General features: G+C 51.4%; 11 protein-coding genes and 1 non-coding gene across 12 annotated transcripts; 6 read left to right on the forward strand and 6 right to left on the reverse strand.

Annotated features, from left to right (window-relative positions):
- Positions 1-304: 304 nt before the first annotated feature.
- On the forward strand, positions 305-1,572 carry ASPSYDRAFT_1161528 (uncharacterized protein). The gene has a single exon (XM_040840093.1). The coding sequence runs from the start codon at positions 641-643 to the stop codon at positions 1,142-1,144; it is 504 nt and encodes a 167-aa protein (XP_040698530.1). The 5' UTR covers positions 305-640; the 3' UTR covers positions 1,145-1,572.
- A 96-nt stretch (positions 1,573-1,668) lies between these two features.
- Positions 1,669-2,610, reverse strand: ASPSYDRAFT_35400 (uncharacterized protein; the record flags this gene model as incomplete). Its single annotated transcript, XM_040845334.1, has 1 exon — positions 1,669-2,610. The coding sequence occupies one exon, from the start codon at positions 2,608-2,610 to the stop codon at positions 1,669-1,671; it is 942 nt and encodes a 313-aa protein (XP_040698531.1).
- A 274-nt stretch (positions 2,611-2,884) lies between these two features.
- Positions 2,885-5,378, reverse strand: ASPSYDRAFT_49833 (lysophospholipase family protein). The gene has a single exon (XM_040847932.1). The coding sequence runs from the start codon at positions 5,077-5,079 to the stop codon at positions 3,223-3,225; it is 1,857 nt and encodes a 618-aa protein (XP_040698532.1). The 5' UTR covers positions 5,080-5,378; the 3' UTR covers positions 2,885-3,222.
- A 398-nt stretch (positions 5,379-5,776) lies between these two features.
- On the reverse strand, positions 5,777-7,327 carry ASPSYDRAFT_159887 (uncharacterized protein; the record flags this gene model as incomplete). Its single annotated transcript, XM_040842861.1, has 2 exons — positions 5,777-6,782; positions 6,864-7,327. The coding sequence occupies 2 exons, from the start codon at positions 7,325-7,327 to the stop codon at positions 5,777-5,779; spliced, it is 1,470 nt and encodes a 489-aa protein (XP_040698533.1).
- Positions 7,328-10,295: 2,968 nt separating this feature from the next.
- Positions 10,296-11,253, forward strand: ASPSYDRAFT_136031 (uncharacterized protein; the record flags this gene model as incomplete). The annotated part of the gene is made up of 2 exons (XM_040840741.1): positions 10,296-10,507; positions 10,562-11,253. The coding sequence occupies 2 exons, from the start codon at positions 10,296-10,298 to the stop codon at positions 11,217-11,219; spliced, it is 870 nt and encodes a 289-aa protein (XP_040698534.1). The 3' UTR covers positions 11,220-11,253.
- A 1,208-nt stretch (positions 11,254-12,461) lies between these two features.
- ASPSYDRAFT_210376 (acyl-CoA dehydrogenase family protein) lies at positions 12,462-14,104 on the forward strand. Its single transcript, XM_040843990.1, has 3 exons — positions 12,462-12,898; positions 12,953-13,203; positions 13,261-14,104. The coding sequence occupies exons 1-3, from the start codon at positions 12,572-12,574 to the stop codon at positions 13,997-13,999; spliced, it is 1,317 nt and encodes a 438-aa protein (XP_040698535.1). The 5' UTR covers positions 12,462-12,571; the 3' UTR covers positions 14,000-14,104.
- Positions 14,105-14,649: 545 nt separating this feature from the next.
- On the reverse strand, positions 14,650-16,367 carry ASPSYDRAFT_210379 (uncharacterized protein; the record flags this gene model as incomplete). The annotated part of the gene is made up of 2 exons (XM_040843991.1): positions 14,650-14,771; positions 14,831-16,367. 2 exons carry the CDS (start codon positions 16,365-16,367, stop codon positions 14,650-14,652), a joined length of 1,659 nt encoding a protein of 552 aa, XP_040698536.1.
- Positions 16,368-16,869: 502 nt separating this feature from the next.
- ASPSYDRAFT_72062 (DUF1479 domain-containing protein) lies at positions 16,870-18,907 on the reverse strand. Its single transcript, XM_040850625.1, has 3 exons — positions 18,457-18,907; positions 17,877-18,400; positions 16,870-17,822 (listed from the first exon to the last, which is right to left on the reverse strand). Exons 1-3 carry the CDS (start codon positions 18,486-18,488, stop codon positions 17,020-17,022), a joined length of 1,359 nt encoding a protein of 452 aa, XP_040698537.1. The 5' UTR covers positions 18,489-18,907; the 3' UTR covers positions 16,870-17,019.
- ASPSYDRAFT_35408 (Zn(II)2Cys6 transcription factor) lies at positions 18,839-21,037 on the forward strand (the record flags this gene model as incomplete). Its single annotated transcript, XM_040845336.1, has 7 exons — positions 18,839-18,915; positions 18,985-19,452; positions 19,502-19,937; positions 20,003-20,121; positions 20,188-20,507; positions 20,605-20,736; positions 20,799-21,037. The coding sequence occupies 7 exons, from the start codon at positions 18,839-18,841 to the stop codon at positions 21,035-21,037; spliced, it is 1,791 nt and encodes a 596-aa protein (XP_040698538.1).
- Positions 21,038-21,659: 622 nt separating this feature from the next.
- ASPSYDRAFT_49837 (uncharacterized protein) lies at positions 21,660-22,429 on the reverse strand. Its single transcript, XM_040847933.1, has 3 exons — positions 22,184-22,429; positions 22,010-22,129; positions 21,660-21,956 (listed from the first exon to the last, which is right to left on the reverse strand). The coding sequence occupies exons 1-3, from the start codon at positions 22,213-22,215 to the stop codon at positions 21,869-21,871; spliced, it is 240 nt and encodes a 79-aa protein (XP_040698539.1). The 5' UTR covers positions 22,216-22,429; the 3' UTR covers positions 21,660-21,868.
- A 619-nt stretch (positions 22,430-23,048) lies between these two features.
- On the forward strand, positions 23,049-23,148 carry ASPSYDRAFT_t122. Its single transcript has one exon. It is a non-coding gene; the product is annotated as a tRNA-Ser (tRNA).
- Positions 23,149-24,190: 1,042 nt separating this feature from the next.
- On the forward strand, positions 24,191-25,132 carry ASPSYDRAFT_1161551 (oxygenase MpaB family protein; the record flags this gene model as incomplete). Its single annotated transcript, XM_040840094.1, has 1 exon — positions 24,191-25,132. One exon carries the CDS (start codon positions 24,191-24,193, stop codon positions 25,124-25,126), a length of 936 nt encoding a protein of 311 aa, XP_040698540.1. The 3' UTR covers positions 25,127-25,132.
- Between the last annotated feature and the right edge of the window lie 19 nt (positions 25,133-25,151).

The following is a 25,151-nucleotide window of genomic DNA, read 5'->3' on the forward strand; positions in this document are numbered from 1 at the left end:
CCTGTATAACGAGTTCCACCCCGTACTCCAAATGAATTTTGTGTTCGTCTGTGCAGTTCAGGTGGGCATAGTCCATGATTGGAAAGTTGGACTGGAGTGCACACAGGCCCTGATTGCCAAAAGGCTTCTTCACGATATGTGGACCGCGAATCTCAGCTGGAAGCTCCCCGATAGTTTGCCCATCAACAACAACGGGCATACTCTGGAGGCGTAAAATTTTCCTGGATCCTGATTGCGGTCAATAGTGGCTCCGAGCTGTGAGAACAGATCAATCAAGGCCAGCGCATACCGTCGTCCGTTCGTTCGGCGGGCTTTTAGACGTCAGTACGGCCTGAGCGATGACAGCAAGAGTGAGAAAGGGCGGTAGTTCCTGAATGGGCTGGCTGGCTGCTCCTGTGTGTCCTTCCTTCTTCAGCGCCAGACAGCCCAGGTGCCTGCTGCATACGATAGGCAATGTTGTGACCACCGTCGCTCCTTCCCACTGTGATGAAGCTGCGCTCGCTGTAGTTGTCATAACCTGCTGTGTTTAGGGGGCCTCCATCCGCTTCTTCTTTTTCCTCCTCAAGATCGTTTCGATATCCAGCTTCGTTACGATCATATAGCAACCCAAAACAAAAGCTAAGTACTCCCTATCTCCAAAATGCCGGAATCCATAGCTGATCATATTTGGAACAGCCTGACTTTCGGCACCTCTCTGTTCGATCTCGTTGGGAAGGACTGGGCCCAACGATGGCCTGTCGTCAAGTATGCCTGGCCGCGTGCTTGGGATGAGAGGAAGGCGGCGAAGCACAAGGCAACTGACGGCAGCTCAGACGTGGAGGACATTCTGATGACCGACCTCACCGATTCTCTAAGGACGGTAAAGGATATCTTGACCCAGGCTGAGCGTGTCCTGTCCAACCTCACCGCAAGGGAAGAAAGACTCCGAGTCCGAGAGGAAAAGTGTGCTGCTCGCGAGGAACGGCTCTCGAAGGCAGAGGCAGATCTACAGCAAGGAGGCCAGGTTCTGAACGAGCTGGAAGATGTCGCAGACAGTCTGAAGGCGAGTGAGGAGGCACTGCGCACTTGCCCCGGTCAGCTCATCCGTCAAGACAGAGCAACCCGGAATTTCGCGAGCAATGCTCGACGTATCCTGGACCGCTGAAGCGTCTGAGGGAGAGGTGCCGAGAGTCACGCCTGTGGATCCCACCGGTTCAGCGGCCAAACTGGATGGGGGAGGGCCACCAGCGACGAACTCGCACTTCTACGCAGTGCTGGTGACTAGTAGCCTTCGGGCGAAGCCAAGACGAGTTCACATTCGACAAAGGATCGTTATCCGGTGGAGAATGTTGATTGTTCAACGGGTATCAGGCAGGATCACATATGACAAGAGATGTCATTTGGGTTATTTGGACGGTTGTTCTGTACAGCAGCTGCCGGGATATCGATGATATTGATGTGTTTGCTTTGTTGGGATTCCATTTTAACATGTTTGTCAGAGTGAAGGTATATCGAATGGAGTTTGTCACCTTGTACTCACGCCCGGATCTGGCCCATCCGTAGCAATATCACCTGTGATCTCTTCGAAGGAGCTAGCTTTGGTCATAGTGAAACTTACTCATTGGAGCCATACTGTCACTTGTCCGGCTGCAATGCCCACTGCACATTCTGCCGTCCTCTTGATGGTGTTCAGGAGTTGAAATACCACAGTCGCTCCATACCATTCCCAGGCTTCCGAGAGCTTTGATACCACTCTCGAGAGCCTAGCCGCAGCCGCCTGGGCGTATTTGCACCATCTCGCACAGCCCCTAGATTACGCTCACTGCGAATAACAGAATGAAGGCCATCATCAGTGCGAAGAATTACATTAAATGTGGTGTCACAGTTGCGGCATGCATTCCTGGACGTCAGTGTAGGTGCGTAGATTCCGTACAGCCAGGCAAGGGCGTGTATATCTGGACAGAGTAAAACAGGTTCGGTATCGAATGGGGCGCGATAGGCCTCGCGGTCGTTCACCATATCTCCCAGATGTTTGTGCGGCGTTGACCAATACACGTTGTACCTGGTCGAGACTAGCAAGCATTTTTCGCCGGCGTCGAGAGTCATCACGATCGTGAGGGTTAAGAAGACGTCAGGTTGGCTTGTCACCGAGCACTTGTGAATCAGGAACCGCTTATTGTTAAGCATTTGGTATCGGAATTGCCGTCGGATGTCACGGTGAAGGTCCTGGCCTGGTATTCCAGTCTGTATCCACTCGCTAAGCCGTTGGCCATTTGTGTAGGTGAGGGCCAGGCAGGAGCACAGATCGACTATTCCACCGTAATAGCTGCAGTGTCGACGTGTTGGTGGGATACCTACATATCCTCGAGGAAAGCAGCTGTATGGATGAAGTTTCAGACAGTCACTGCAGTATAGCCAGCGAGCGTCTTCCAGCTGGAGAAGAAGGTTAATCCGTGGAAGATGCGGTTGGCTGCCAAATTCTTTGCGCAAGGTTAATGGGCTAGCCAGATATCTTGGCCAGGCTAGTTGTTCATCATCAAGGGCGGGGCGTAGTAGTCTGTAGAGCCGCTTGCAGGTGAGTGCAAGGCAGACCTGGGACACCAGTGGTAGGTATGGTACAATAAGTACCATAATATCCAGAGGCAGCTCCAGGAGCAGAGACCAGGGTGTTTCTTTACTGCAGAGGAGACGACAGAGTGATTTATCGGGAGAAAGGGGCCCTGGGGCCTCCTCATCGGACAAGAGACGCTCATACTTCTCTCGCCGCCTAAGGAGTCCAACAGAATATAATATCTTTTTGATACGGGGCACCATTGCCAGCAAGTTCCCGGGGAGTTGTCGAGGAAGGAATTTTTGAAATCACTGAGGATTCTCTCTAAAGGTTTTTTGCTTTGCAAAGTTTGTTCGCGGATTCATCATCACAAGGTTTGGTGACCTGCTATTCTACCATACGTATCTTGTTTCCGGACCGAACAGGCCATACCTGGAGTTAGGGACCATGAACCTTACAGGCAGTCATGGTGAATGCCAGCAAAGTCTCCTGCTGTCGCGAAGTTCCTATCCACCCCCTGGTCTCCGGAGGCCGCCACGTCACTACTGGTAATCAACGGGGTCTCTGGAAAATATAGTAGTAGCCTTTTAAAGGCCTGTCGCGTAGACACTGTTCTGAAAGACAATAATGGGCCATGCCCCAAAGTGAATTCATCCAAAAGCACAATATGTCTATCAATAAACTATAGACAACTATATCGAAACCACCAAAACCAAACCAATAAGCGCACCAACCCCCCAAGGCACCACCCTACCAGCCACACTCGTCTTGACTACCACCGAAGGCTGATAATCCTCCGGCTCTGCACTATCCAGCGTCCCATTCCAGCAATAACTGCGGAAACACTGCCTACAGGCCTCGGGCAATACCGTGCCCGTCCTCTGTGCACTGCGACTCAAAATCGCACACCCCACGCACGTCGGCCACTGCTCGTCCTCTGTGCCGTTGCCGCGGGTCACGACGTTATACCCGTTCTCGATCATTGCGTCGCGGTCGTCGTCGCTGTAGCTGAGGTCGAAGGTCGATGTGTTTGACATATAACTGTAGGGCGCGTTGGGAATGTATACGACCAGCGGCGCGGGAGCTGAGAGATTCTTCGTATCACATCCGAAGAATGTAGGCCGTTGATTCAGGCCGAGATTTATGAATGTATTTTCGTCCGGGATGGAAGGGAAGACGGTCCCATTGCCGACACCCGTGGAGTTGAGGCTGCGCTCGTAGGTCCGGATCAGAGATTTACCACTCGGCCAGTTGTGGACGTTTGCTGTGGAGTCGATGGCGAAGATCACGTCTACATTCCGGGTTGGCTGGATGAGAGGGTGTAGGGGGATATTCTGGCCGTCTTCGCCGCCGTCAACGACGCTGAGGTTGCGCCGGGTTGAGATGGCCGTTGTACTGTCCTGGAAGCCGTAGAAGGGGTTTGGGTAGTTTGCGATGTCGTTGTTTGCGTCGCCGATGTCCTCCAGGATGGATCCTAGCGCGGACTTGAGGGTCTTGGGGATGGAGGTGCCGTTTAGACGCAGGAGGAACTGGTTGAACAGGCTTGAGGACGTGCCCATTACGAAGCCGGCGTTATCGAAGCCTCGTACGCAGCTCCCGTTACTGCCGATCTGGCCGTCCTCGAAGTCTGATCCGAGGTATTCGAGCGGTGCGAAGCCGTAGATAGCTGGGTCGAAGGTGCCGAATTCCCAGGGGTTGAATTCGTATACGGTCGAGTTTGCGCCGACGACCTTTTCGCCGGGGTTTCGACCGTCGGCGACGAGAATGGGCAGCGGCGTTTTGCCCTTCTGGAAGTTGTCCATCAATGCGATCGAGGACCAGGTGTAGCTGGGGCCGCCGTCGGACGCGTTGATGAACTGGTAGGACAGAGCGCGGCCCCAGTAGTCGGTGATGGAGGTATCGTATCCTGCGTGCTTCTTCGAGTGGACGGTGTCTACCAGGTCGCTCCAGTATCCGGCCGTGGACAGCAGCTGGAAGTGTTTGACATCCGGGCCTTCAAGGATATTGTTCCGCAGATCCCACGTCCGGTCGCTGGCTTGCAGGTCGGTGATGGTTGTGAAGTTATTCACAAACACAGACCCAACCAGCCAGCCTCCTCCACTCAGAGCAGAAAGGTAGGTCGCACTCTGCAGGAGACCGCCGAGTTGGCCCTTGGCGGTTGAATTGTCTGTTCGGCTGTCGAAAGCCTTCAGGACTCCAGCTCCATTGAGCATGGCGCGATAACCGCCTCCTGACACCGCGATGCCGATATTCGGGATGTTGGTGGAGTTCATAGACGCCAGGTCCATGTAGGCCGATGCATCGAAGCCTGCAATGTCTAGACGCCCAAGAAACTCTCTCAACGGCGAGGTGACTTCCTTCCGGCGTGACTCGAGCCATTCTGTTTCATTCGGGGAGATGTGTGCTGCACTTCGGATCGAGGGCTTCGTGGCCGGGCACGTAACATTTGCCGGCGCGTACTGATCAGGGGCATTGGGAAGGGCTCTGGATGTCATGAACGGGGTGGCGTGGGCCAGGCCACCCACAAGAGCCACCAGGGCGAGCTTCATTGTGGTATTCTGAGACTGGAGTTGATCAGGGGGTGGTATATGGATGTTTGAAGGAGGGAAGGGATCAGCAGATATAGGGCGAGAATTCCAGGAATAGGCAGCACAATATTCAGTTCACAAGCACCAGTGCCATGCACGGATGGACCCGTGCATTCCAACTTCACGGCTAAAGTTCATGGATCGGGTCTCCTTGTGGGTCTCGACTTAATGCATTGCAGCATTATATTATGAATTGTGGTCTATGGATATGGCGTCAAGGCGACCATAGCATGGGAGTTGCAGTTTGCAGTTTTACTTCCTCATTATGCCTTTGTAAATGGGAAAACCTCTTCGCCAGTCATAGTAACTATATCAGGTACCCAACAGGGCTGTCCGACAATTGTTAAATTCGATTGGTACAATTCGACAGGGGAACTAGGCAGCAGCGAGTCAGCCCTATCCAGTGCATTCGATCCGTCCTGTGGGTAAGGCTGGCCAGGCTAATACTAAATAGTGCATTTTAAATTAACTTAGCGTGGCTCCTGTTACAGAGGGATAACCGACTCGCAGTTTAAGGCATCTATATTACATCCCTATTAGACTATTAGCCAGCCCTACCAGGATTTTACTTGTCGTAGCTTCTTCAGACCCACATAAATATATATATATATATATATATATATATATATCTATATCCGTTCTGTCCTATATACAACACTCACCACGACGGTGGAATCCAATACTTCTGCCAATGGGCCTCTGTATCTGCCTCTCGAAACTTGTCAATCCCCCCGGCGACCCCATGTTCATCTACCCCCCAATCGCCCATCTCAACACGCTCAGCCCAGTTGTTCAGCACCTTGTCTATCTGTACTAAATGGCCATTGGTAATCCCATTTGTAATCCCACTCTGGTATAAATCCCCATGACTACCGCAAAACTTTGGTTCTTTATTTAGATAGTCAGTTACCCCGAACGGCTCTCCATTCGACTGTCGAGCCCATCCGGAACCCCCAATGCTAAAGGGTAATAAAAGTCGACATCCGTTAGTCCAGAAGTGCGGCCATCCCTGCATGACAGGACGGATGTAGAATCCGGCAGTAATATTGCGGAGGCCGAAACCCTGATCATACGCTACTGGTTGCTGCTCTGCGTTGTCGACCTGGAAGATCCGCAGAGGGCAGTCGCCAGGATACTGTCCGTGATGGTTATATGGCGATGTAATAAAGTCCGTGATGGGCTGCTGATCCCGGAATTCAGGAACGGTAGGGAATCGGACTCCCGGCGCGATGTACCGGAACTGGACTTTGCAGTTGGAGATAGCCTTGAGGAACTTGTAGGCAAATGAGGAAGGGGGGAGGATGTCCTGATTTGAAAGTGTTGCTGGATCATGCCACGGTAACTGGATGAGAGTTGAATTGGTTTTCTGCGGGATTCGAGATCCAATTACTTCTACCAGCCGCTTGAAAGCAGTGGTGGCCCTTTCTAGGTCTGTTTCCGTGTAGTGGTGAATTATCCACTGGTCCACTACATGACAACTGGAGTTGCTTTTCACTAGTTTTACCTGATCTTCGGAAATTATCTGTACCTTTTCTTCATCAATCATCTGCAGATATGAATCAAGAATAGCTTCCAGAGGCATCCAGCCCCATTTGTGGCTGGTGATGATCGGGCTGTCATTATAATCCTCAATAAAACTTGCTTTTAGAGTTGTCTGGTCAAAGCTAATAAATCAATAAGTCAGCGCGCCTTGCCTTTGCATACAAGTTATTGGATTGCTTTTCCAGGGAGAAAGGAAGCCATACAGAATACCCTCATCATCGTGAAGTCGAAAGTGACTAGACTCATACAGTTTGATAAACCTCCCATCCTCATCCTCATCCTCATCCTCATACATACTAACCCGGTCCCGCAAGGCATCCGGATACTTCAGTGCTCCAATGTAGAGGAAAAGGGTAGAAAAGGGATGCCTCGGCAGCACGTCCTCATCCCAAGCACGCTTCAGGAACTCGATCAAGGAGGGGTGAAGAGTATTGGCAATTTCATCAGAAGGCGCCCTGGCCTCCCACCAGGTTAAAGGTCTAGAAGGCATTTCTCTCCCACGGCCTTTAACAGCCCTGGCTAGGAGCTCATTGTGGAGTGCTGCACAGCGCTCATAGTCCAAAATCCCGGGGCTGAGGTCACAGACCGGACTGGATTCGGTTATACGGGGCCATCCGTCGGGGCGAGCTGGGGTTGGTGAGGTCAAGTGATGCTCGGAGAAGGCCATCGAGATGCAGTAGATAAGTAGCTCAGCAGGTGGGATGTGCGTGGTCAGTAAGGGGTTAGGTAGGTAGTAAGGTGTAGCGGTTGGTGGGATGATAGTTCTCCGGCAACTAGCTGCGTGGGGATACCGTATCCTCTAGCGAATTTTGCCGCTACACCAAAAAGGGTCAACTCTTTTTAGTAAGGGCTTTAATCCGGTTGGCACTATCAGTGCTCCATATGGACGTGGAGGCTAGAGACTTTGGCCATGACTCATGAGCAAATGTGGATTTGGGAACACTTATTGAAACTGCACGTTCAAGTCTCTACAAGCACTGTTATAAGGCAGTCAGTTTCTCACCCATGCAAATCCTAGTAAGGCGATATACATATAGCTAGTCTTAGATTCAAGACTTGCAAGCACTAGAGTAATAGTTACCAGCACTACAGTAGTCATCAGTGCCCTCATAATACCTATTAACCGAGCAGCAGTCTCTAAACTTGGTTCCTGAACAAGACTTGTTCCCGCAAAACTAGGGCCACGCTCTCCATTGAGGCTTTGGTTTGTTTCTGCCATGTTGGAATCCTGTAGCCAGGGTTAGCGCTGCTGAGTCGTCAGCCGGAACCATACAGTTATAAAGGGAACTCACGCCTTTTGTGTTTTGTTTTGTTTTTATAATTTTCCAAAAAGAAATCTCCTAAATAGCTTTGGTATGAGAAAGGTCAATAGCAGCCGCCGATTTTTGGTCCGTTGCATTTCCGACGACCAAGCAGTCTGGCCAGTGCACTCTCTCGGATTATCTGTTTACTGACTATAGCCATTGTACTTCTATTCGTACGTTGTGATTAGGTCATGGATTCTTTAACCCGTGCCGTAAATCTTGTTATAAAGAAAGGTCAATTTTAGGATCCTTACTCATACCATATAGTCCTTTCCTGATTCCTCTGATTTACCCGCCTCACTGCCCTGAACAGAAGAGAATTAGGGGTGGTCTTCTACTTTCACACGTAGACAGGCGCGTAAGCCGCGTACCGGTATATAATATAATGGGGATAGGGTGCTGCGAATTAGAAACTAATCGTGGCGGAACATTCCCAGGTAGATGAAATCAGTAGGGATTCTCCAGGAGGGCCAGTGCGAGATTCTTTTTGCACCTGCGGCTCTGTTATGCTTTATGACCAGCCTGGCGCGTGCACCCGTTGATAAGGCCCACAGTGGCAGATGTCTGGAATGTATGCTGCCATCGAATCAGCACCCCGCGGGGTTTGCTCTACCTATATGGAAGGGGCGATTATCATGATTATCATGCAAGACATGCTCTGTACGTGGTTTAGTCTTTTGTCACAACCATATTTGCTTAAATACTGCTCTCTCGACAAGAGCTTTCGTGTCTAAACCTCGAAGCCCTGTGTGCTCACTCGGTGTTATTCAGCGGTCACAGAATCTTGGAATTCCAGCCCTAAACTAAAAGGAGAAAAGACGGTTACTGATGAGCAAGGCAAGGCTACTGAAACGGTCATTTGCCCGGCACTCGCGGTAGCTGGAGCGGGAAAGGGGAATTACGACGGGAGTGAACAGAGGTGGGTTAAACCACTTGCTTCTATATAATGAACAGCCGGAAACCAAATGGACGACTACGGCGGAATCGAATCTGCATGAGAGAACCAGTCTGATGCTGTGCAGTTTGCTCGAATCATATTTCCATGAGATGGTGCAAGCTGTAGGAGGATACGATGCCAAGAATGGCGCAGATCCCCGTTTCCTATCATCCACTGGATCGCAGCAGTGGCAAGACAAGGATACTTCTTCCGGTCAAGTAATATCTGTCATATAGTCGGAATCTAAGCAAATCCCGGATCTTGCAGCTTCGGTATGTTGAAGGGCGCATTGGACTGGCCATTTCGTGGCAGGTATTTTGCGCAACATGAAACCGTCTAGTCACTCTAATCAAGATCTCATAAGCTGACAGCCTGTTGTACAATTCGTGATTTAGGTGATGATCAACTTAAAGAATGATGCAGATGTTGGTTTGCTGCGGTAAGTATTTCCAGTGCCAAATCACCTCCCAAGGCGCGCGTGAATGTGAATTGCCCCTTGCTCGTACTCAATCCTACTGTCCTACAGTTTTGTGCACGTTGACTGAAGTAGATGATATGATTGCTTTTTGCTTTGGTATTGTCTCTTATTATACTATAGCAGGGCCAGCCCCTACATTGTGGAAGGGATGGAAACAAGATGGTAACCAGGTGATTAGCCTTGTCTTCGTAGTTGGTGATGGTGGTTTTAGTCTATTAATGAGAATGCACCTTAGCCCCTCAATCTCTGGGTAAATAATGAGCAAGGCCCAGATTATTTCCGCTTCACGGGGTATATATTCCTTTTTTTTGTTTTTTGATGTTGCACACGAAGACGCCGCTGCACCGAATACCACTACCAAGGATCCTGTTGCGGATATCCAGGTTCTATCAGATCTGACAGGCGACGCCATTGATCATATCGGCACGCCCTTGGTGCCAAGGTTGAACATTGGGCCTTGCCCATACATACAAAACAGATGGCGGACCACATTTATATTCCAGGGACTCTGGCAACCGTGGTGGAAGCAACGGAATCTGAGACCGAAGCAGCATACAACCCACACCTATCGATTCGTGCTCCTGACAGTGTGATCCACGTCCCAAAAAAACGTTCATCCAATTCTAATGTCACTGCAAACCGATCGATATCGATATCATCTGGATCTGAAAGGGGACAGGGTAGCTCTGTGCCAGCCGATGAGGCCGGCCCATCGATTACTGATTCCATGCCAGTGGCACAGCGACTTTCTATGCGTTTAAGTTGGCGAAACCACATTACACCGGCCCAGCTTGAGGAGGGTAGGCCTCGTGCAGGTAAAAGACAGTCACGCTCCTTTAGCCAACTTATCAATGGCGATGTTGGTAGCAGTGGAATCGGAGGCCCTCGCAGTGCCAGCCTCGCAAGTCATTACAATATGGCAAGTCTGGTGAATATCAAACACGAACGAAAATTCTGGATCAGGATTCTGCTGGAATTTGGAGCTTACATTATCTTGGTCGCATTCGTGTACTTTGTCCTTATTGGGGTGCCGCTGTGGAATGGGGCAGTATACTGGCTATACCTGGTGGTAAAACACAAGTTTGTCGTCCAAGGAGGCTGGTCTATTGTTATGGTCCTAGTAATATTGTAAGCCGCTGACCACACGATCTATGAGGGCTGATACCTAATTATAACTGATAGGTTTTCCTACACTCCTCTTCTAGCTCCCTTCGAAAAGTCCCCTCCCGGGCCCGAGTTCTACTCGCAGCGAAACATCCAATTAAGCAGCACCCCGACCTGTGCCCTTATAATTCCGGCTTACCGATCTGGCGCATTTATCGGACATACTCTTGACGCGGCATTGAAAATCTTCCCACCGTCCCATATCTTTGTAGTGGCAAATGGGAACTCCTCGAGCCCGTTGGATACTACCGAAGAGATCTGTCGGATCCGTGGAGTAAACCATATCTGGTGTCCCATAGGATCGAAGATAGTCGCCATATTCGTCGGCTGCCACGCTGCCAAGGGCTTTGGCCATGTCCTGCTCATGGACGACGACTGTATCCTCCCTCCTGACTTCCCCGTGGTCACTTCCCGCCTTACCCACAGAACACAGTGTATTTCGTATACAATCAAGTGCGCAGGAGCCGACTCTTCGCACTTGACATGGTGCCAAAAGGCACAGGATCTAGAATACAAATTAGCCGGCTTGCAGCGCAGCTTCGCGGGACGAGTCGGCAGTGCTACATTCCCTCACGGGGCGATCTCGCTCTGGAATAAAAGGTTTCTGAAAAAGACCATGGAGAATCATCCCGGATTTTCCATCAGCGAAGACTGGTTCATGGGCCATGCCTGTTGACGGCTTGGGGGACGGATCAAGATGTGTAGTGCGGTCTTCGTGGAGACCGGCACGCCTTCAGCGTTGTTCTGGACCAGCAGCGCTCACACTAGAGGAGGCTTCGGGGAGACGACTTTATTTAAGCAGCGGTTTCTGCGTTGGAATTTTTTTGTTTTCAACAGTCTGTGGCATAATATGGCCTAAATAGCCGCATCGTGGAAGTTGGGATGGTGGGAGTTCGGTACGAAGATCTTTGTCGTTCAAGAGGTATGTCTGCGTCGTTTTTGCTCCCCGTTGCAATTACGCCTCTGATACCGCGCGCGTCTGAATGCAGGTGTATGAGACAATGACATACTTACTCGCTCCTTTCATACTGCCCATTTCTATAATGGTGCAACCAGGATTTTGCATGGCTATCCTGGCGGCCATAGTGGGACTGTACCTGCTTCAAGCCATTATCTTTAATGAAATTCACCTCCGGCGGAAGAAAGAGCACGTCAGCTGGGCTATTATTATTGGATACTATGTAAGCAGTCCCTTGCTGTCCTTCTTTGGAATTCTCGATCTGATAGCGTAGGTTCCTTATAAAATATGTCTCAGCCTGATCAACGTCGTGGGCTCCTACTGGTGCCTCTTCAAATATGCGCGATACTTTGCACAGCAGCGTCTGAAACTCACGGAAGACCACAAAGTAGTCGGGATGGTATTGACGCTCGAAAAGCAGATGCAGGGGGCGTCCCTCAGCAGGAGAATAACAATCAGGAGAATGAGTATGGTAAATGACAGGTCCACACCATAATGCAATCTAAAACAGCTTGACCTCTGTCTTTGAAAGACTCTGTCATCAGGTGGATCCTTTCCGGTCCAGGAAACTCCCTTTGACAGGCTAGTAAAAACCTTCGGAGAAGCCAAGACGGTCTTACAGTTAATCATGTTGCCGAGAGACAATACCCCGGTATTTAACCCGCCTTGTTGCATTATCACAACTGTGGACCGAGATCGCCGAAGGAGCAACCCGACCCGCGGCGTTGACGGGCCGATACTGAGCCATGTGCTGCAGGTACGGATCTCGGTGAACATAACACTCCTGCTGTTAGCTGTAATACAGATGCTGATCAGTTACTCTATACTGATCAGTTTACAATGAATAACAATCGAAGCACTGGCAGGAGAGACACCTTCCTATAGAGGTAAGGTCTGCCACACATACTTCCCAAAGAAGAATGTCTGCTCTATTAGTCAATCATGTGAGCCTCGGACCGTCAGCCTCGGCTGTAAATGCGGGGATCGCGAGCTGCTGTATTTATTAATTTATTAACTGACCATCCTCGCCTGTTCGGAAACCAATTCAGTCAGAATCGAGAGAATCGAAAATGTCAGGCATCTCAACCGTCCCCTTTGCGGAGCCGCCGTACCTGCGCGGCCTCCCGTCGCCATACTACACCGAGGGCCACCGCCGCTTCCAAAAGGCCGCCCGCGAGTTCCTGTACGAGAACCTGATCAAGCATGCCATGGAGTGGGAGAAGGAGGGCACCGTCCCTGAGCACGTCTTCAAGGACTTCTGCAAGGCTAATATGCTGCTGCCGAACCTGCCCGCCCCTCTGCCCGCCGAGTGGCTGAAGAGGCTTGGGATCCACGATATCCTGGGCGTGAAGGTTGAGGAGTGGGATTATCTGCACACGGGGATCTACACTGATGAGGTATGTTAACTATAACTACGACCTTTCTTATTGGGACGGTTTCTGACCGTCCAGCTTGCTCGCTCTGGTCTCAGCGGCCCCGGCGGTTCGCTGAACGCGGGCTTCGCCTTCGGTATCCCCCCGATCATCAAGTACGGCAGCAAGCAGCTGCAGGAGAAATTCCTGCCTGATCTCTTGACCGGGCGCGCGCGGTGCTGCATCGCCATTACAGAGCCAGATGCCGGATCCGACGTTGCCAACATCACCACGACCGCGACCAAGTCGGAGGACGGCAAGTACTATATCATCAACGGAAACAAGAAATGGTACCCCCCACCTACACCTTCTTTCTATCTTGAGTGGACTGACTAACGAACCTGAAGGATCACCAACGGAATCTGGTCCGAGTACAGCACCATGGCCGTGCGCACCGGCGGCCCCGGCGCAGCTGGGCTCTCGCTTCTCGTCGTCCCATTGAAGGGCTACCCGGGCGTCTCCATGCAACGACTCAAGGTCTCCGGCCAGGTCTCGGGAGGAACAACGTACATCGAGCTCGACGACGTCAAAGTCCCCGTGGAGAACCTGATCGGGCGCGAAGGCGAGGGCATGAAGTTCGTCATGAACAACTTCAACCACGAGCGATTGACCATCTCGGTCGGGGTGACGCGGCAGGCGCGCGTGGCGCTCTCCTCTGCATTCGCCTACTGTCTGAAGCGTGAGGCGTTTGGCAAGACACTCATGGACCAGCCGGTTGTGCGGCACCGGTTGGCGAAGGCTGGCGGCGAGCTGGAGACGATGTGGGCGTTTGTGGAGCAGTTGCTGTATCAGCTTGCGAATATGCCCAAGGAGGAGGCAGATCGTCGGCTTGGTGGAGTTACGGCGCTGGCGAAGGCGAAGTCGGCTATGGTTCTGAATGAGTGTGCGCAGTGTGCGGTGCTGCTGTTTGGTGGCGCTGGGTTCACGAAGCAGGGGCAGGGCGAGCTGGTCGAGGCCATTCTGCGAGATGTGCCTGGGGCGAGGATTCCCGGTGGCTCGGAGGATGTTTTGTTGGACTTGTCGGTGAGACAGCTGGTCAAGCTGTACAAGTCTGAAGAGGGCAAGTTGGGCAAGTCGAAGATTTAGATTAGCCTATATCACCGTGAGACAAACCTGTTGTAACTCTAGATTTCCTATGCAATGAACTTCGTTCCTACCTATCAGGTCTAAAGCGCTCGTCCTGCTTACAACTGGCTGACCTGCTCTCGTCACCGACGGACGTAGGAGCTTCAATCTTAACGAGTTTCACTCGCAGGCCATTATCAAGCCTTCTATTTAACTACTAGCGCAGCACGGTTACCGGGCTTCTTATACAAGGACTAGAACAGGCCAACCCAACGCCATACAGACTCTTCAGCTTCTTCAGCCTCCTCAGGTTTCCTTGGAGATTACTCTGTTCGGGGAATCATACTATCTATCAGATCGTGATCATGTGAATCCACATGATCGGAATCGACAGTGAGAGCACCACTTGCAGTCCCAAAAGTAGATATGGGTGTACAATAAACATGACAGCCCTACCAGGACCTTAGTTATGTTAGCCCGAGTGGCGTATAAAGCCACTAGGCTTTAAATAAAGGGCCTCTAGTTACGATCCCACCTAAGTCCTCGATAGGAGCATTGTGTAGGTTATCGATCACGGTGAGGACCGAATCTGGGCTACATTGACTACGTAAATGACGGACCGGACATTGATAATTAGATGCAATGGCTTTTCTTCATTTTACCACATACCATCACTCTGCGTGAAGGACATTATCAATGATCTCTGAGATTCCAAGACACATTTCTTCCTGGTATGGCAAAGTCGCAACCTGAAGTGCAAGGGGCGCGTTCTCAAACACATAAGGTCCTTTGTCTAGAGAAGAGATGCAATCAGTAGCTGCCTGTAAAGCGAAAAGGATTACCGGTACTCACAAAGTTCCTTCATCTCAGCATCGTAGCGGTCATACGGGAAGTCCGGAATCGGCTCGTATGCTTCTTGTGCATACCACTCTGGACCAGCGACATCTTTTTCCGTGTCGACTCGACCGAATGGTACAACACAGCAGGCGTAGTCGAGCAGATTATAGATAGCCACGCTAGCCGAGGTGATGTACTGCCCATGCGGTGGTGCAGGGTGAGGCAGGGGCGCGCTGATGACTGCGTCCAGGCCTATTTCTCGCATTGCTGCACGATACTCATCCCGCAGCTTGTTGCGCTCTCGGTGGTTGGCCCAGATCTCCGTTGGCGTGGACGGTGCTTCAGACCACCCTGTACATACACGCGGTACGAGCGGTTCACCAGACCGTTCCAGCTCCTCGCGGAGATGGAGTCCGCCTTCCTCTGTGTATATACGGAATATAATAGAGGCGCCACGGCGGTGCATCTCAGCCCATTCTGGGCTAGTCAAGTCAACGACCTCGTGGCCTGCGTTCCTCAGCAAACCTGCAGCTTCAACGAGACAACGCTGCACCGGGGGTGTTCTATGTATAATCCCGTCGTCGTAGAGCATGCCCAGTCGGAGCCTTGTCGGCGGCTTGATGTTCGGGTTCCACGGGATTGGCACCATATTCGAATCTATCAGCCATGGCTGGGTCTGGTTGTTGTCGGAGCCAAGGATAGCTTCACAGAACAGCCTGAGCGACGGGATATCGTTTGCGAACGGCCCGTTGCAGGACTGGTTACTATCTGAGTATCCTATCCCTCGATGGCCGCCCGGCATCCTCGCGCTCGAGGGTTTCAGCGTGTAAACGCCCGTCCATGCAGCCGGTAGTCGTAACGAACCTCCCCCGTCCGTACCCATGCCTAGAGGGGAGCCGCGAAATGCCACGAGGGCAGATTCACCACCCGAGCTTCCGCCGGGACTGAGTGCGCGGTTCCAGGGATTCAAAGTCGTTCCGTAGATGTTGTTGGTTGTCTCCACTAGAAGACAGGCCTGGGAGACGTTGGTAATTATGAATGGGATTGCCCCTGCCTCTCGTAGGAGTCTAACGATGAGGCCGTCCTTCGACACTACTTCGTCCAGTCGTGCAGCGATGCCTGCAGTGTTAAAGTGGCCCGCTATATCGAACATGTCCTTGATGGAAATGGGAAGGCCATGCAGCGGACCAATGGGCTTGCCGGTCCATTTGTAATGGTCGTCCAGGCGCCGTGCGTCTGCAAGTGCTTCGTCAAACAAGATCTCCGCTGCGCAATTGAGTAGTTGGTGCGCAATGGCGGCACGCTTGCAGAAGGCCGTGACGACGGCTTCCGACGTCCATTGACCTGTTTTAAGCCTGTCTAGGATCAGAGGAGTCGCAGTCTCAGAGATTTTGACTTCCGTTGGGGAGAGAATTTGGGTAATTGCTTCATGTCGCATTACTGAGTCGGTTTCTGACGACTTCGACGTGGGGGACGGAGGTAGACGCCATGCGGCCGGGATGCTCTCGGCCAACGCTCTCCTTCGAGCCGCACAACGCTCTTGCCAGTTCATCCTCGAGATGGAAAGTGTGGGCGCACAGATGGGAGGGGTGCGTGACGCCAAAAGTTGAAAGTAGGATTAGAGAAGCAGAGGCTATTAGAGCAAATTCAAAATTCCGATATCTCGCATTCTAGCAGGCTGTATTTATAGAGATATTATTAAATGCAGTTCCCCGCAGCACCAGGGCCCCTGATTGACTGTTCTATACCAGTAAGTAGGGGCCCACAGGAAGTAGTTGGAGGCGCCCAGATATGTGGTTGGCCCGCGGCCAACTCAGGGTCGTTTCGTGGCTTGGCATTCGATTTTCTGCCATCTTTATATTAATATTTTTAATACCTTTTATACTGGATATTACTTTAGTTTACTATAAAAACACGCGGTTGGACCTAAAATCAACATAAGTTTATAAATGGCAGAAATTGAACGCAACCGTCCCGGATTTTACTCACGACAGATTAAAACACTGAATGCGTAATTCTTATGGAAGGAAACAGCCAGTTAATTACTGGTACTACTTGTAGGATAGAAAGACAAAGAGTTTGCCAACAGTTCTTAATAGGATACGATGATGAAAGGCCTCGCTAATGAATCTTGGTTCCATCCAAGAATTCTCGTAGACTAGTAGAATATCATAATTCAAGAACAGTTGGGAAAAGTGGTATATCTAATTGAAGCCCAACATCTCATTAGCATACTGCCTCATTCTTCGTTGACCAACGGTGATGCCCTCCTCGTCCACATCGAATTTCTCAAACCCCATCGCTCGCCGACCCTCCAGAGACAAAATGTTTTCCACACGCGCTCCGTGGTCATCGTGTTCGGCCTCCAGCTCCCCATGGTTGTATTTTGCAAAGTCCTTTGGCGGAAGCGCATCCAGAAAAGATTTTCGCAGCCCGACTAGGCTTTCAACGTTGTATGGACACAACGGCACACATCCGTTGTAACTCACAGACGAGTCCCGCGTTCCAGGATGCAGCTTATCGACTTCATGAACGAGATCACAGTGCCAGAAGACATAGTCACCGGGCTTGACCGGCGGAATGCCAATCATCGTACGCTTCAGATCCAGATGTGGATGTAGGGCCTCGGTTGGAAAGAATTGCAGACTCCCAGGCGGAGCTCCTGGAAACACCGGCGTTGTGCTGTCGAACTGCTCGCCCAGAATGAAGTAGGGACGCAGGAGCAGGTATGCGGTAGACAGTTTCAAGTCCGGGACCAGACGTAGGGTGCCTTCGCCGGTTCCAGTGTGCGAGAGACTAAGCCAGCCCTGAAGGGAGCGGAACGCCGAGCAGGATTCTCCAGTCCCATAGAGATCGGTCTTTGCATTTGCTCGGAAATCGGCGTTCCATGCATCGTACTCCTCCCAGCGGCCTTCGAAGATCTTCTGGTAGCAGGCGCGATACATTGGATCTTCCCAGCGCTCGATAGCGCCGCTATCCTGGTGGGCGGGGAGCATATATTCCTCATCTAATTCCGTTAGCCTGGATAGCTAGTCCTTGCAGGAGTGCGCACTGAACTCACTCTTCGAAGGGTGGCGGATTCTGAAGCGATCCGCGTATGCGACCTGGCTACTAACATCAAACATGGTCTCCTCATCACTCAAATGCCAGAGCTGGCTGACCGCATGCATCGCCTTGAGGACACTTTCATGGCTCCGAATCTCCACCTGAGGCTTTGTCCAAAACAGACTGAAGTTCTGCGGATCGTGTTTGGGGAAGCCAGCGACCTTTGGGTGTCTTCTGGTGTAGTCTTTCAGTTCTTTTTCCCAGGCTGTTGCTTGTTCTTCGGGGACAACGCCACGAATAATAAGACAGCCTGTCTCCCGGGCACGGGAGGCAAAGCCTTCAGGCAGCTTTCCGTTGTTTGCAGCAATATCAGCAAAGGGGATCTCGGGAACCATGGCAGCACCATGCTGTGCGATGCGGTCCGCCGAGACCGAGAGAAGCTGTTTAAGACGGCCATACGACTCGATGACTCTCTGTTTATCAGCGGGGCTTATGACGCTCTTTTTGAGCTCCGAGAACCGCTCCTCGAGAAGCGGGCACCTGCAATTGTCAGACAATGTTCGACTTTCTCGAAAGGGCAAGGAAAAGGTACTAACGGTAAGTCACTCTGCACAAGGCCTTGCTCCATGTTGAAGATTTGGGTATATTTTCAATTCTCCGAGTAGTAGTTACAGTGCCGCCAGAAGACTTGGGAGCTCCATCTTTTTATGCTGCTGTTCTGAAGACTTGCTGTCAGAAACCTGTGCCTGGGGATGCACGGCAGTCTGTTCCATGGCTCATCTCTCCTCGACTGCCGCGGGCGGAGTTGGCCGCGGGCCATCTCGGATTAGAAATCTTAGAAATCTCAGTCCATCGCCCCGCAGGACACCAAGTTACGTACTAGAATACGTATAAATACCTGGTCTGGTTCGCCCGCGGCCATCGAGTCTGAACCCACCCCGGTTGCCGAGAACACGCTGCAGCCATCCAAACACGCTCATGTCGGCCGCAGACCAAGGAGCTGCTTCAGCCCCTCCGGCTGAAGCTCGGCCCTACAGATCGAAGAAACAGCAGCCGTGAGTGGAGAACGAGCGGCGCTGATCGCCAAGTGGACGGAGCTCTCGCTAATGGAACCTGTTACATAGTTGCGACGCATGTCGACGGCGGCGAATCGGCTGCATCCAGTCCCCGGGCGAGCTCGCCTGCACGCTGTGTCGACACAGAGGGAATATCTGCACATACACCTCTCAGCCGCGGGCCAGAAAGCGCCCGAGTAAAAACAGCGGCAGCGGCCATGGATCGTCAAACTCGTTAAACTCCGGGGAACAATCGGCCCCGCGTGCAGGAAATCAGGCGGCACAGCTTTTTGCATTACCGACGCACCCATTCCAATCACTGGTCACAAGCAATGGCACGGACGCTGATGGATCAGCAAGCACTGCATCCAACGCAGCGCTAATGTCTAGGCAAACTTGTCTCTATTCAGGCGCTAGTAGCGACCAGGATCTGTACCTGCTACGGCATTTGCCGTTCAATCGAGAGAATCACTTTGGCAAGGGAAATTGGCGTGTCTGGCGACTCGGCGAGAATCGTTTGACGCTGTGTACTTTACGGTATATAACTATCTTAGGTATGACGACGAAACAAAGTGAACTAACGAAGCCTGACGGGCCAGATCTATCCCGATGCTCTTCTAGACGCACATATTGGTGCCTACGATACAGCCCACGTGGAGAATATCGTCAAGCCTCATCGCAATGAGCTTCTCGACCTGTATTACCGATTTGTTCATCCGACATTACCAATCCTTGAGTCGCGCTTGGCGTTCGAAGAAGCACTGCAGAAGGGCATGATTCCCGCCTCGTTGCTTGCCGCAGTGTGCGCCTCCGCGGCATGCTTCTGGAGTCACTCCGACACACTGCAAGGTGTGGCCCCCATCGACAGACATTCGCTGGCCGAGTTTGTTTTCTCTTCAACGGGCCTCGAAACACGAACACCTACGCTGCGGACGGTGCAGGCACTGTTGCTCTATTTGCAGCTGCCGCCGATGATCGTCAGGGAGCCCAATCATCCGGGGTACTGGGCATCGACTGCGCAGGTTCGTGAGGCATCCATGAACTTGCTCTCTCTCAGGTATAACTGATGACGGTTTACTCTCTCTAGCTCGTGGCAGTTGCGCAAGACATTGGACTCCACGTTGACCCGAAAGGGTGGAATATCTTGGAGTCTGAAAGAAAGCTTCGAAGAATCCTATGGTGGACGGTTTATATGCAAGACAAATGGTACGCGCCACCGGTCCGCATGCACCCGGTAAATAAAATTATTGATCTTCTTCTTCTACTACGCAGGCTTGCCTACTGGCTAGGACGACCCAGTCATATACAGTCTCACCAACTCACGGTAGTGCCTCTTACTATTGCTGACTTTATGAACGAATGGGGGGTTCTGGACGGCTCCTCCCCTTCATCAACCCAGTCTTTCGTCAGCTTGTCCCATTTGACCATGGTTCTCTCTGGTATAATGGACGGGTTCTACTCCCTGAGGCCGGACCCAAGTATCATTGATAAAACCGCCTTGAGTCTATCGGAATCCTACCGCGCCGAATTAGCCCAGTGGTCAAACAGGCACATATTCACTCCCGGGAGACCCCAAAGCCAAAACCCAAATTGTGAGCCAAATAACGGGAGGTGCATGTATCAGGCTAACCCGTTCTTCCAGCTTATGCCATTATATTCGCATACTACGCAACACAAGTATCCATACAGCGGGGCCTCTCGGTCGACAGACAGACTTGAATTCTACTAGTGCTCTGGCGGACAACATGCATCTGGAGACACTGGTTGAAGTCCTTGAGACCATGGATGATGGCCAGGTGTCCCCTGGACTATGGTTGAGCTGTAAGTCCTCCTTGTCCAATTACCCTTCCACCCAGGTTGCGATTCTCAAAGTGTATGTATAGACTGCAAGGGCAACATTGCCATCATCGGTACCTTTATGATTTCTCAGCTTCTTGCCAGTATCGACGATGAAACGTTTCACTTCCGCCGTAATCTGCTGCTGCGATATCAGCGCGTGCTAGATGATTTAAGCGGCAAATTTGAATTTGCTGCCTTTCCGAGTTTACGACTGAATTTGTTGTTGCAGAATTTATTCGAACCGCCAGCTCAAGCAGGAGATGCAAAAACATCGAGAAAATGAAAAAAAGGCAACAAAAAAAAAAAAAAAAAAAAGGGACACACTACATTGAGGAAGGCGGCATGTGCTTTGGATGAACATATGTAGTTTACTGTTAAACAACCGTTTAAATTCCCTACTTTTCCGGGCACCACCTGCGCACTAAACGGCCTTGATGATTTCCTGCACTGTTCGAGATCAATCTTCTATCAGCAGGTCACTAGCCTCGCCACTGTCTTCACCTAGGTGTATGATAACGGGATTGCATTTCATGGAAAATAATACCCGCTCCGCCGTCGCAGATGTCTATATTACTTGTTCGTTTACGATGCTAATTATGTTGAACAGTTTAGATCGTCTTTGGTAAGAAGGATACGGCGACCTTTACGCACATCTCTAAATGCTTCTTATTTCTGAATGAAAACCTGGATGTCGACTCCCTTATAACAGCGCTCTTACGGGCTTTCCGTGCAGGAGTTTGTTGAGTTGATGAGTCGAATACGACCAAGTTATACGGGCTGTCTTGTCGCAAAGGGATAATTGCGCCTGGTATCCAACATCTGAACAAGCGGCGTAATCTGGGTTGAGCTTGTCATGGACGCATTCCGCCTGAAGAACGGTATGCTGCACAAGTCTTCAATGGACCTTTCGATGGCATGAAGACGGCGTACGGTTCAGCTGGGAGGGTTGTTTGGGATCGCCATATGGTGGCACTGTACGGAGCAAAGGGTTGTTGAAGCGCGGACGGAGCACGTTGAGTCGAGAGGGCATTTCGAAAGAGTTGATGTATTGGTAGTTCAGAAAGTGGTAGATTATGTATTGCAGAAATAGAGATGGTATGATGGTATAAACAGGCTAACAACCACAGCACAAACACTCCGCGCACTCGATGCAGCATTCGCAGGCTTCCTCGCACAGGAAACAGCAGCACAGGGTCATCAGACTATTCGGTCAGTACGTTCTTCTTTTTCCTTTTCAAAGGTGAGGTTGGCATACCAAGCGGTCAGACAGCCGCGGTCCTTCTTCTCTTCAGGGGGAGGTGCCTGCTGGTATTGCATGGGCGGCGGATAGGCCTGAGGCGGAGGAGGGCCATATCCGGGTTGGGGAGGAGGGTAGCTATTCAGTCAGTAATCAGTATTCTGGTTTAGCTTCGCTTAACGGTAGACATACTAAGCCCCGGGAGGAGGCTGCTGGTACGACATGGTGATCTGATCTGGAGACTGGAGGAGGACTGATCTGGGGAAAGGGGAGGGAGAATCTTTTTTTTATTTTTTATTGATCCAGCGGTGATTCCAAGAGCAGGCAGAAGAATAATGAAAATCATCAGCCCTGCAATGAATAGTGTATCCACCCGGCCAGTTCAGTTCCACCGCAGAGATTCAATAGTCAATACTCGAGACATTCTCTTCCAGTGCGTGTGCTAATTAAAGATTGCCACCGCCCATTCATCTCGCTGTCTCCATCTCCCCAGATAGAACAACGACAGCATCTGCACAACCACGTCAAGGACTGACCGACTTCTGGACTGATGGTCGATGGAACAATGCTTTGCGCCAAATTGATAGAAGCTAGCCAGCCCCTTAAGGCTGTTCTCCACCGGCAGCCCCTGCTGGTTGGCCCAGAATGGTGCTGCCTAGCCCACCCTCCACTTTCTTGTTCGCCCTGCACAACGCCAGGAGAACGCTTTGTGCAATTGCTTGTCTTGATAGGCTGCCACTGCTCGATCCGCCGCGCCGGCCCATGGCGTCCCACGCTCGGTGCCGACTGCCGGTCAATTCCTGGTCCCGAAGAGCGCTGGAAGCGACAGCAGACGAGATGACTGCCATTGACTGGCCTGCGAAGCGCCGTGCTGGGATCTGACCTCCTGGAGAGTGCGCCAAGGAATATTAATAAGTATACGTACCTGTGTTACAGTTGGCGCTCATGATATTTCGGGGTTAAGGGGTACGTGGTATCTGCATCTGCAAGGAATGTCAACGAGCATGCATATTGGATGGAGTGATGGAACCAATTTTCCAGCCCGAAATCCTCCAGAGGCACTTTGGCGGAGTGGCCTAACGCGGTGCCCTGCTATACATGTATTGTAAGCCTAGGCATTTCCTTCGGGAGCGTGAGTTCGAATCTCACAGGTGTCGTTTTTTTTTCCCAAATATCCGAAGTACCCTCGTCAGGGTCCAGGGTCTCCCGCTCTCTCCACTGCAGATTGCAGCTTGGCTCCTTGAGCGCTGATCTCTGGATCGAGTGCTATCCGTATCAGATTCCTTCCTCCACCGCACATGTCGTCGCTTAACATGACAGCTCACCTCAAGTGGCCAGTCAACACTCTTACCGTTCCGAGCCCCGCCCGCGGCTCCTTCGTCGTATTTGAAGGGTTCACGTGGGACGGGAGTATAGGACAGCTTTGATTGGAGTGTGGTGGTGTATGTCAGAGACGTTGAGTCAGGCTAATATATACCTTGACTTGGCTATAGGGTATACTTTGCATAATTGTATAAACAGACAACATCTGTATTTGGATCCATTTTTGGATGCAATTAATGCACTGCATCATAAACGGGATATCTGTGGAGAATGTGTGGTCTCAGTATGCTACATCCATGGCGTCTGCCATGTTGACGGTAGGTGTGGATAGTAATACAGCAATAACCTAATAAAATAGAAACATCGAGTGCTGGAATGAACCCGTCCATAAACCACTGTATACTATACTCATACTTGATACATCCTTCTCGGAAAGTCAATGTCCGAGGCATAACCTATACAGCAGCCCATCATCCATATCCGCTCTCCTACACCGGATGCAAGACGTCCCGACCCGGTTTCCTTAGAGTCCAGATGATATGCTCGAGCATAAGAATTCATATGGGCCAGTCTATGCCTTGATGGATGGTGTCCCCGCACCGGAAACCCTAACTAGACCCTTCATCAGACATCCCACTTTCTAAACCCCAACCCCAGTGTAGATCTACGAATCCAATCATGCTCACACACAACCGCATATGACGACCCCAGGTCAATACTCTTCACCGGCTAACGGCCCGACGGTAAGTCTATTCAAGATGGAGGGGCAATATACAGTAGATATAGATATAGGACATCCAACGCCCCCATACCGTTCTGCCATCTACCATCTACCATATATCAAAGTAATCAATCAACAGAGCAAACCACACCACCATGATCGACTTTACCCCCAAATCCACCCCCTCAATCTCCATCAGCATCGACCACGACGCCACCCCGCTCGGCGAAACCGACCTCGCAATCCATGAACTCCAAAGCGTTGCAAAGGAAGGCATCGCCCTCGGCGCCGGCGCCGCCGCAATCCTCCTCCAGATCGCACACCCCCTCGTCGGCCAGGGGGTCGCAGACCACAGCACCTTCGCTAGTCGTACTATCAGCCGCACGCAGTACACACAGATGTACATCTTCGCGATGATCTTCGGGACAGCGGAGGAGAAGGCCGCGATGAAGGCGTGGGTGGACAAAGCGCATGCGCGCGTCAAGGGCGAAGCACAGCTCCAAGTGCCGAGCAGCGGAGGAGGGGAGCACAAGAACGAGGCCTACGACGCTATGAATCCTACCCTGCAGCTCTGGGTTGCTGCTACGATCTATGCGTCTATGGTGGGTATGTACGAGAAGGTTTATGGCGAGTTGCCGCCGCTCAAGGCGGAGCTTGTGTACCAGGCTTATGCGTGCATGGGGACCTCGCTGCAGGTACCGCGCGAGATGTGGCCGGTTGATCGGAATGCGTTTAAAGTTTATTGGGACGATGTTGTGCAGAACCAGCTTTATGTTACGGAGGATGCGAGGGGGGTGTTGGATGAGTTGTTTCATCCCAAGGGGCTGCCGCTGTGGGCGAGGCCGATTGCTTGGTTGTTGTTGCCGATTGTGAGGCCGTTGACGATTGAGCAGTTGCCGGAGAATGTGAGGGAGGGGTTTGGGCTGAAGTCGACGAGGGCGACGAGGGCGATTGCTGGGCTGTTTATGTCGACGGTGACGGTTACTTATCCTGTGACGCCGGGGTTTATTCGCCATTGGCAGAAGACTTATTCGTTGAGGCTGTTGAGGAAGAGAATGAAGAAGCGTGGTGGGAAGTTGGTGAAGCTGTAGATAATGGGTTGATATTGATATTAAT

This window comes from Aspergillus sydowii (genome assembly GCF_001890705.1).
Source record: "Aspergillus sydowii CBS 593.65 unplaced genomic scaffold ASPSYscaffold_13, whole genome shotgun sequence".
NCBI classification, from domain to species: domain Eukaryota; kingdom Fungi; phylum Ascomycota; class Eurotiomycetes; order Eurotiales; family Aspergillaceae; genus Aspergillus; species Aspergillus sydowii.